At 32.7% G+C, this 10454-nt stretch overlaps 2 protein-coding genes across 3 annotated transcripts; one reads left to right on the forward strand and one right to left on the reverse strand.

The window, feature by feature from the left end:
* The first annotated feature begins 2799 nt into the window (after positions 1–2799).
* Positions 2800–5966, forward strand: LOC114318291 (rop guanine nucleotide exchange factor 9). The gene is made up of 7 exons (XM_028265148.2): positions 2800–3494; positions 3650–3766; positions 3985–4139; positions 4226–4300; positions 4509–4775; positions 4869–5189; positions 5294–5966. The coding sequence occupies exons 1-7, from the start codon at positions 3269–3271 to the stop codon at positions 5732–5734; spliced, it is 1602 nt and encodes a 533-aa protein (XP_028120949.2). The 5' UTR covers positions 2800–3268; the 3' UTR covers positions 5735–5966.
* Positions 5967–6648: 682 nt separating this feature from the next.
* Positions 6649–10202, reverse strand: LOC114318299 (putative protein ABIL2). 2 transcript variants are annotated; one of them, XR_014330474.1, is made up of 8 exons: positions 9610–10202; positions 9332–9420; positions 8296–8443; positions 8109–8182; positions 7965–8001; positions 7442–7581; positions 7098–7159; positions 6649–6964 (listed from the first exon to the last, which is right to left on the reverse strand). XR_014330474.1 is itself a non-coding variant. In XM_028265154.2 (8 exons), exons 1-8 carry the CDS (start codon positions 9691–9693, stop codon positions 6869–6871), a joined length of 756 nt encoding a protein of 251 aa, XP_028120955.1. In that variant the 5' UTR covers positions 9694–9816; the 3' UTR covers positions 6649–6868. The 2 variants fall into 2 exon arrangements, 1 of the variants encoding a protein (XP_028120955.1); XM_028265154.2 differs by having other exon boundaries at positions 8109–8208; positions 9610–9816.
* Between the last annotated feature and the right edge of the window lie 252 nt (positions 10203–10454).

Consider the following 10454-nt stretch of genomic DNA (forward strand, 5'->3'; position numbering starts at 1 on the left):
AAACGTGCCACTAAATATCATTTTTGTGGCATTTTCTAAAAATATGCCACTAGTGTAGTGCCACTAAAGTATGTTTTTGTTGTAGTTTTGTGACACTTGTTCATTGAAATGTCACTAGAGCCTTTTATGTTTGTCGTTTTGTGGCATTTTTCAAAAACGTGACACTAAATATCATTTTTTGTGGCATTTTCTAAAAATATGCCACTAGTGTAGTGCCACTAAAGTATGTTTTTGTTGTAGTGAAATCTCAAAATCACATTAGTCATTCATTTTAAAGATAAATATAATTTGATATATGATTTTTTATATGGATAATTTACCTGGCAAAACCTATAAAAATGAATGATTCATATTATGAAAATGGTTTCAAGATTAGCTCGCAAAGGCATTGTAGGGGATGTTCTAAATAAGTGTATTTTTTGACTTTTTATAAAAAAAAAAATATGTAGAAAAATAAAGAAATTTGATAGAAAAGTAGAGAGGAGATGCTGACAGATGTTGATTGATGTAACCCAAATAAGTGTATGTATGCAAAAAAGTACACTTTTTTAGTACATGCCAAACAAGTACTAAAGGGTTGTTTGGGATGACTTAAATAAGTGCACTTTTTGTCTTTTTACGAAAAAATGTGCAGAAAAGTAGAGAGATGATGTGATGGAAAAAAGATAAAAAGGTAAAAATATGGATTATTTGAGACTTCCCAAACTTGGCCTAAATATCTTAAGTCCGGAGGGAATTGTGTCTGATTTTGTAATTGATTTTTATATTCTTAAACATATCAAAATCGAGAGAGAGAGAGAGAGAGAGAGAGAGAGAGAGAGAGAGAGAGAGAGAGAGAGAGAGAGAACTAACAAACTAAAAATTCAAGGGTGTGTTTGGTTTGTGTTTTGAGATAAATTTTTTAAAAAAATTTTGAAGAGAGAGTTTAGAGTTTTTTTTTGATTTGTTTGATTGTATATCTTGAAAATAGTTTTAGAATTTGAGAGTTTGAGATGATTTGATATTTTGTTGTAGTTGAGTAGATGTGTGTGAGAGAAAAAGTAATTGAGAATGAGAGATGAGAGAGAAAAAGTAATTGATTAATGTGTAGGAGAGAGAAAGTGATTTTGGATTTTTTATAAAATTTGAACCAAACAAAATTTTGAAATTTTTTTTCAAAAATTATATTTTGAGATACAAACCAAACAAGTCCAAAATTTGTAATTGGATCTCCATAACTAGTGTTTTCAAGAAGGAAAATTAATCTACTTGTTAAAAATAGGAGGGCGTTGGTCATCATCTGCAAATGTTATTTACTAACTTTCCCCATGTTAAATTGAACAAGGGAGAATGTTAAAAGAAGGAAACATATAATCTATGCTTAAAGTGCTTGTATGCTCATTTTGTCGTACGCTAATCATGTTTCCAAACTGTAGTCGACCAATGACTAAGTTTATAGGAAAAATAAAATAAAAACCTCTCAGCAAGATCATAAAAACTCTTATCTAGTTAGAACTAAATAAGAGAGTCTAAACAGACCTAACAATGTAGAAGAAATATAACACGGGATATTTGCATGTGTTCTCTTGAAATAGATTTGAGTCATAGCTTGACCCAACCCCACAAAAAAAAAGGCGATGACTCAAAATTATTAAATCTCAAATTGAGTCTTATAAGCTTTTACAAATTTCATTCATTAACTTATATGTTGCACATTAATGAGTTAATCAATCAATGCAGAATTGTTAAAAATAAAAACTAAGAGCAATTCCAAAATCAAAAGAACCTATGATTTTGAAATCAAATTTCTTCTAGTTTTAAAGAAACTTGAAAACACATAAATGACAAAAATAAAGAAAAAAAGATTGAGATGCTAAAAAGGAGTGTGAGTATACTTCCTTTTTATTGTTGTAACCGATCATCCTAAAATTCAAATTTACAACTCTTTTTATTTATTTATTTATTCATTTATTTTTTTTATAATTTTAAGAATTGACACACATGTTGGCTATGTGGTAATCAAGAGCATTCAAGCAACAAAAATCGTGTTTTGGGAGGAAGATCCTTGTATCTCTAGTTTTTAATTAAATTTTGTGGGCATTTTTGTAATTCGATAAGAAGAGTAGAATAATAAGGTGAAACGGTGGTTGGCAGCGAAAGTTAGTTATATGTCCATGACAAAGAGCAGTTATTTATAAGAGAGAGAGAGAGAGAGGATTTTAGGTATCTCCCGGACTTTTTGCAAGCATTGAAAAATCTAACCATGTGTTCATAGCAAATCCAACAAAAAATCCTCTTTGTTTTGCATATTAGCTTGGTTCAATTTTTCTAAAAACACTTTTTAAAAAATTGTACTTTCTTATTTTTCAGATTTTTTTGTTTTTACTAATTTTTTTTAATAATTTAAGTAATTTTTTTACTTTTGAGACACACCAAACATAAATATACCTAAAAAATAAAAAAATTGTAAAAAAATATTTTAAAAATTCACTAAATACCAAAAATATAAAAAAATATAAGAATTCAGTATATTTTTTGTATTTTTATGTATTTATTAATTTTTAAAAAATATTTTTTCACAAATTTTTTACTTTCTAGATACATCTAAGTAAAATACATATAAAAAAGTAAAAAAAATGTTTAAAATTTAAAAAATATTTACTAAAAACAAAAAAATACAAAAATTAAAAAACTCAATTTTTAAAAAATTTAATCTAAAAAATTCAAACCAAAGACGCTGATTTTTTTTTGGCCCGGAATCTTCTGTTCCAATGTTTTTTATTCCTATGTCCCTATGCATTCAGCCGCACAGTGATAAAAATCTCTAAACACAAAATAGAGAAATTTCCGGGGAAAGGATCCGCCTCGCTTTATACTAACCCCTCCCTCTCTCCCAATCAAACTATCACCTCACATTCCATTTCTAAAAAAAGTAAATTGCAAAAACTACCCAAACTCCCTCCTCTCTCTCTCTCTCTCTCTCTCTCTCTCTCTCTCAAACTCAGGAAATTCAGAAAAACTTTTTTCCCCTTTCCATCTCCAACCTCTCATTCTGGAGAAGGGTTTTTCTTAATTTCCCTTTCTCACTTTTAGAAATATTAGATTGAATTAATTTTTTTTTGGTGGGGTAGAAAAGTAGCTCATCATTGCCATTTTCATACTTTCTTTGCTACATTCTTGATATACAAAAGCATGTATTTACATTTCATAGGAATGAAATTGATGTACAATGGTTATTAGAGAAGAACGTTGCATTTAGAAGTTGAGTTCTTTTCACTTTTAAAAAAAGATGTTAGAGGTACCAGAACGGCAGGCGCAAAGTTTAATATTTGAAGGTACAAAAAATGGAGATGACATTGAGGGGAAGCAATTTTATAGTCAAGGTGGAAAGCCTTCACCGGTACAATCAATAGGATCAACATTCAGTCCATCCAGTGATAAGAGTCCAATTTCGCGCTTGAGCAAGGAGGGAGCCAAAGGAGGCGGTTCACAAGGCAAGGACCGGCAACCCTCAGGTATTTCCATCATATTATCAACAATTTCTAATTTTTTTTTAAATTTTTTTATCCATTGTATTGATCCAATTATCCCATAATCATGAAAACCCAATGATTATTTTTAGCAGTTTTATGAGTTTGGATTGAGTTTTCATATTTGTTGTCTGGCTTAGATATGGAACTAATGAAGGAAAGGTTTGCTAAGCTACTTCTCGGTGAAGACATGTCAGGTGGTGGAAAGGGTGTTTCATCCGCTTTGGCTTTGTCAAATGCCATTACAAATCTCGCTGGTAAGAAATCAAACTTACCAGCCAAAGCAGATTTGTTGTGTCAGCATTCAAAGTGGTTTATTGTTGAAGAACAAGAATTATGAATTATAATTGATATCATTTAATGTCCCCAAAATTTTCAATCATTTACTCATCTTTTATGTTCCATTATTTGATTGTGATCTTATCGTTCTGTTACAATTTATGCTATTTTCTCTTCATTTTTCTGATATGTACAGCTTCTGCTTTCGGAGAACAGCGAAAGTTAGAGCCCATGTCTGCAGATAGGAAAGCGAGGTGGAAAAAAGAAATAGATTGGCTTTTATCGGTGACAGACTACATTGTTGAGTTTGTTGCTTCTCAACAGAAATCCAAGGATGGAACAAATATGGAGGTGATCTCTCTCTCTCTCTCTCTCAATTTGATTAGATTTATAATTCTACAATATCACATTCCTTATGCTAGTTCCTAAATTGACAGATAATGCTGACACAACAAAGAAGAGATTTGCTCATGAACATCCCCGCCTTGCGCAAGCTTGATGCAATGCTCATTGTAAAAGCTAGCAATCTCCTGCTTATATATCTTTTTCAATATGTATTACTAATTAACACAAAAACAAAACACGAAATGGATACAGACTATGTCTCGTTTCGTGTTTTGTTTATGTGATCCTAGTATTATTGTATCTTTCTTGTTAGAATGGATTGTTGTTCTTTACAGGTAAATTTTTTTATTGTTCTGATAAAAAGATAATTGACAGGACTGCCTCGACAACTTCAAAGACCAGAATGAATTCTGGTATGTCTCAAGAGATGCCAATGAATCTGAGCAAGGAAGCCAAAGAGATGACAAATGGTGGCTACCTACCGTCAAAGTTCCTCCAGATGGGCTATCAGATGCATCGCGGAAATGGATGCAATTTCAGAAGGAATGCGTTAACCAAGTACTCAAAGCATCAATGGCCATCAATGCTCAAATACTGTCGGAAATGGAGATCCCTGATAACTACATTGAATCCCTCCCCAAGGTATAAGAACAAAAGAGTTCACAATAATTAGTCCCAAGAGACTTGAGTAATTACTAAATTTTGGCTATTTTTTTTCCATTTTTTACTCGGTAGAATGGTAGATCAAGCCTTGGCGACTCAATATATAAAAACATTACAGTTGAATTCTTTGATCCTGAAGACTTCCTCTCAAACATGGACATGACAACAGAGCACAAAGTTCTTGACCTAAAGAATAGAATCGAGGCTTCCATCGTGATTTGGAAGAGGAAGATGCACCATAAGGATGGAAAGTCTTCTTGGGGTTCAGCTGTGAGCATAGAGAAGAGGGAGCTCTTTGAAGAGAGAGCTGAGACCATCTTGCTCCTACTCAAACAACGGTTCCCAGGACTTCCTCAATCCTCGCTCGACATAAGTAAAATCCAATATAACAGGGTAAGAACAATTAACACTTTCAATATGATCTTTTTCTACGTGCATGTGTATATCCAAATTAAAGTAACCAATCGTTTCTACATTTCCCCCTCTAAAAAATATAGGATGTTGGACATTCTATCCTGGAAAGCTATTCAAGGGTACTTGAAAGCTTGGCAAATACAGTCATGTCTCGCATTGAAGATGTCCTCTATGCAGACTCTCTCACTCAAGATCCATCATTGGTGGTATCCAAACGAAAGCCCTCAATGGATTCCTTGCCAGCAGAAGGACTAGAGAGTTCCCCGAGCAGCGCAGAAGAGATAGAAAAGCCAAACACTACAGAGACGCCAACGTCAATGACACTATCAGATTTCATGGGTTGGGGTTTGGATCAAGGAGAGGCGGAGATGAAGAAAAGTCAATCAACAGGAAACTTGGACAATTTGTCCAAGGAGGAAATTGAGAAGTTGAGCAAACCTATTGATGTTGTGACCAACAAAAAGTTTTCGTACATGGAGAAGCTTGAAACCTTGGGCGGTCTGAGAAGTCCAACCCACTTTTGATAGTGCTAATTTTAGAAGCATAAAAAGAGGAAAAAACACAAACACAAGATGAGAGAAATGGACAATTAAACAAGAAAACACAGACCTTTAGCTTTACTTAACAGAATGTAAATATAAAGATCCGCTAAGGGGTCTATGCAGTTAGTATTCCTTTTGTTCTTCTTCCATCCGATTTTGGATAGGGAAGTGTACTAATCATCCGTTGGGTTTGATATATTTAAGAAATCTTTTTTAGATTTGTCTTTTAGATTCTTTAGTATGTGTATTTTGAACCCCTTTTTTTCTCAATTATTCCAAGCTCTTTGAAACCTTGTGCCTTTCCATGAACCTCATGTCCTATCATGTTTGGTTGTTCTCATTTTTTCATTTTTTTGGTTTTTAGTGTTTTTTTTAACAAAAACAATGAAAAGTTTAAAAACACCTATCATTTTCATGTGTTAGTATATTATTATACTTTGTATATAATATAGCATTGTTTATAGCATTACTTTAGTATTGTTTATTAGCATTGTATCCGTTCATTGTTATCATTATGTTTGTTCACTTTCGGCTAAAGCTTTAGCCTTGCCTTTCGGTGCCTCGCGTCTCGCATGGCATGCCTCGCATCCAATATCAGACTATAAATAGAGAGCTAAGCTCCCTTTGTAATTACTACAACAAATTCAATATACACATTTATTCACTTGCTCTCTCTCTCTATCAATTTATTTTACATCATGTTTGAACGAAACTGTTTTCGAAAATTTGATAACAATTTTTTGGTGCTCTTCAAAAAGTGGGTTGTTTTTGGAAAATTTTCTTGAAAACAATTATCCAAACAAATTTTTGTGCTTTCTGGAAAACATTCTCATCAAACAAAAGCAAAGAATTTATGTTTCCTCTTCTGCATAACAATTCTACACAAACAAAAACAATTTTGAGCATCAATTCCAACATCTACTTTTCCCCAAAACACAAGTTGAATTCACATCAAACTAAAAGCCTACCACATTACATTACATGATGTTCATAGTCTTAACAATCTTCCTACTTACATATTACAAATCTCTATTCCTTGGGGGAAAAAAAAGATTAAAAGCAAACATCTACAGTGGAACTTCTCTACTTCTGATCTGTTAACAATCTCCAAATAATTTACGTTGCTCTTTTACTTCGCCGACCAAATGAGAAGATATCATTATTATGTTTTAATTTCCAACTTAGAATGGTGCGTTTGATCTTACGAGTGTTCTGCAAAAACCCATATATATAAATAAAAAACGGTGAAGTAAAAGTGAATATCCAGAGGGCTAATTAGGATTGTTCAAAAAAAAAAAAAAAAAAAAAGCTAATAGGGAAGCAAAAGATGAGAGAGTTAGTTTACCTCAAAATGGAAAGGATTTCGAGCTTTTGGTAGCATGGATAGGCCATCGCGAACAGGCAATACTGTTAAAAGAAAAGTGTGTATAATATAGGTTATGAAGATATGAGAAAGAGCAATGCTAAACATAATCCATTTTCTTAGCTCATTTTCTCAATCTTAGACACAAGTCAATGTACATGGGATCCACTCGTGTCTAGGAGTGTGAAAATACAGTAAGATATAAGATTATATGTAGCATTTTCTTAAGAGAAATCGATTCTGGTATTTTCAACTTCCAAATATGAACTCTAATTCAATGTTTTAAATAATTCTAACATAGTTTCTGATGAATTTGATCATATTACCTGAAGCTGAATCGGCATCTACTGTGTCCAAACCTGAATTTGGCTTGTGATCGCAAGTGTATAAGAAAAGAGGCGCTTCCTCCTCTGCCTCAAATTCATTCAAACTGATAGTTTTTGCAGCAACTTGAGTCACAGATTTCCTGCATTGATCCAACTTTATTACTAACCTTGAAACAGACATTTTTGTGTATTATTTGTCATTATCTATGAAACGGGATACTTCAAATTAGTTGTCATAGCCATGTTCCACACATGTCAGACACCAACATGCTAGGACACGTATTGGACATGCCACATGGTGTGTCTATTTTTATTTTTATTTTTTCTCATTAGACATGCTGGAACATATCATTGACACGTGTGTCCTGCTTCTGGACACATTTAGGACACGTTTGACTTCTCAATATTTATTGATTATGGATAATCTATTCACTATTAAATTAAATACTATTGACATTTGTCACGTATTGATTTTATGATTAACAAGCAAAATACAAATTGGGAAGATAAAGAAAAAATTTACCTTGAAACTTCTATCGACCTCTTGAGATCTGGCATTGCTGAAAAAAAAAAAAAAACAGGCATTTCATATGTAAAAACTGATAGTAAATTCATAAGTTTGGTAAATTGGATTGAAAAATTGAAGAAACAATCAATATATGCTTACGCGGAAATATATATCGGGGATGAAATCTTGGAAATTTTGCATTCCAGCATAGTCTTGTTAAAGCAAGCTTGTGACTGTATTGTTGGCATGTGACAAGTCTCTTTTTAAACACCAAAACAAATAAATCAAAAAATGATGTGAAAAAACACTTTGCAAAAGCATAAGTAGAAAACAGAAAGTTCCTAACTTGTTTCAAGCCATTAATTCTGAACTCTGTTTCGGAAACTGAATTGTCCTGCGAAATCTGGTAATCTAGGTTAGCGGCGACGCTTCCGAGATGATCAACTACTGTAACCACTGCTTTGGATAAGTACTCTTTTGTGTTCTCCATTACCCTGCAGATGAAGCATCAAAAGCTTTGTCAAATTCTCACTGTTGATGATACTAAACATGTCACTATAATCTTAATTAGATTTCTTAAATCTTAGACTCAATTGTAAGAAAATCTGTATGAGCTGAGTCTGAGCTATATGTTAAGACCTTTGTGGATGATATCCCTTTGGGCGATAGAAGTCATGATGAATTTGGATCACACATTTCCTTTTTTTGTGAATTTTGTGTTCGTAAAATACTACTCGTATAGAAAAATCAATGTGCGGGCACCCAACACACATTGGTTTTTTTTTTTTTTTTTTTTTTTTTTTTTGTGTGGTGCATATAGCATTATTGTTACTGTATTTTAAAGATGAACATTACATAATTTTTCTTAAGTCTTTGCATCTGAGAGTGAGAAAAAATGGTAAGAAACGGGATTATTTGTAGCATTATCTCCAAACGTACCTTACTAAGCCCAAGTGATGTCTAGCGCTATGTTTGTTATGGTGGAAATGTTTTTCAGTAGAAAACGTTTTCTTATTTTTAGTTACGACCTTGAAACTAATGAGTTACTAGTTGTAGTAGTGGTAGTGCTACTAGTAGTGTTGGTGCGGTGGTGAGGGTAGGCAGTGACGGGGTGGTGGTGGTGATGGTAGACTATGTGTGGTAGCATTGGTAAGACCTTATTTTGGAAAACATTTTCAACCTTTTAAAAGTTCAAAAAAAAAAAAAAAAAAAAAAGGCTCTTTCACCTTTTCGTTGACTTGTGTTTTGGGTTGTACCAAAGTGAAAAAAATATATAGAAAACGTTTTTCGCCAAAAACAAAAGTTTAAAAACTGCTGGAAAGAGTGCCATGAAACATAGACATATACAGGGTATTTTGCAGAGTAGAGAAGGGGCTACTCACATATTCTTATGTACACTTTCAGCATTGATGAATGAAGCTTCGCAGTAATCGGCAGCGTAGTGAAGCTGAGAACACAAATCTTTAAGCTCCTGATACATAAACCACAAAGAAATTGAAAGGTGAATGTGAACATAAACAGATTACAATGAAATGTGAAGATAAATGTAACATAAACAGATTACAATGAAAAAAAAAAGCGCACACACACACACACACCCCATGTTAATGGGTTTTAGAAAAGAAGTTGTATGTGGACACAGAGTAGAGCACTCACTAACCTTGAGAGACTTGTCAAAGCCGGTCAAATCATCATCCAATTCAGCTTCTGGGTTTTCAAGGACAAGTGGTTTTGAGTCCTGCATTGTCTGTGTTTCTTGTTGGCAGTGATGGTTAAAAGTTGAAATGAAGAGAAGCGAAGACAATACAAAACCTCTTTTTAAACTAGGGGATAGGACTGACCAGTGAGTTGTGGGTTGTTTAGGTTCACCTGTTTGGTTTGTTTTCACAATCTGTTTTTTCAAAACTAGTTTGGTCAATAAAAAATAAAAATAAAAATAAAAATAAAAAATCGTATTCATATAAATTTTTCTCTTTTGGATGAAAATAATTTTGGAAAAATTACAAAAAAAAAAAAAATCTTGTAACAAAACAGATATTGAGTTTTTAATTTTATCAATTTAAATATTAATCTTTGTCTATTTTTATTAAATAAAATCGATGAAAAAATAATATTTTTAATTGTTCACATGTGCATATAATTGAGAGAGGTGATATGAGAGAAATAAATCTGGACAGATACTTGGCTCACAAGAAATCACCGAAAACTGAGCAATGATATTATTACGTTTTTGAAGACATTCAATCCGAAATCAATTGATTAATAAAAGAAGCCTCTAAAATATATAAATAAAGTTCGAATAATTTAAGAAATCGATGTGAGACAAGTGTTTAACGGTTTGTAAACCTAGACATGTGAGTAGAGCTTAATTTGTTTGGGGATGAGTTGGTGATTGGAGTCTCGTGATCCATGTACTCTCTCTATCTCTCAGTGAGTATGAAAATGGAGTAAAGTAGGACTTGATGATTGCATAACTAAACACAGAAAGAAAATATCAAAATTCAT

Source organism: Camellia sinensis, chromosome 5, assembly GCF_055761805.1.
Source record: "Camellia sinensis isolate YWXY chromosome 5, ASM5576180v1, whole genome shotgun sequence".
Classification (NCBI taxonomy): Eukaryota; Viridiplantae; Streptophyta; class Magnoliopsida; order Ericales; family Theaceae; genus Camellia; species Camellia sinensis.

Bases quoted from the DNA above. Each gene is read 5' to 3' on its own strand.
- LOC114318291 (XM_028265148.2), top strand. From the start codon at position 3,269: ATGTTAGAGGTACCAGAACGGCAGGCGCAAAGTTTAATATTTGAAGGT. The intron at 3,495-3,649 runs GTATTTCCATCA...TGTCTGGCTTAG, and splicing joins CAAGGACCGGCAACCCTCAG to ATATGGAACTAATGAAGGAA. The intron at 4,301-4,508 runs GTAAAAGCTAGC...GATAATTGACAG, and splicing joins AGCTTGATGCAATGCTCATT to GACTGCCTCGACAACTTCAA.
- LOC114318299 (XM_028265154.2), bottom strand. From the start codon at position 9,693: ATGCAGGACTCAAAACCACTTGTCCTTGAAAACCCAGAAGCTGAATTG. The intron at 7,582-7,964 runs GTAAATTTTTTC...GGATCAATGCAG, and splicing joins AGGTCGATAGAAGTTTCAAG to GAAATCTGTGACTCAAGTTG. The intron at 7,160-7,441 runs GTAATATGATCA...TTCTTTTAACAG, and splicing joins AGATGCCGATTCAGCTTCAG to TATTGCCTGTTCGCGATGGC.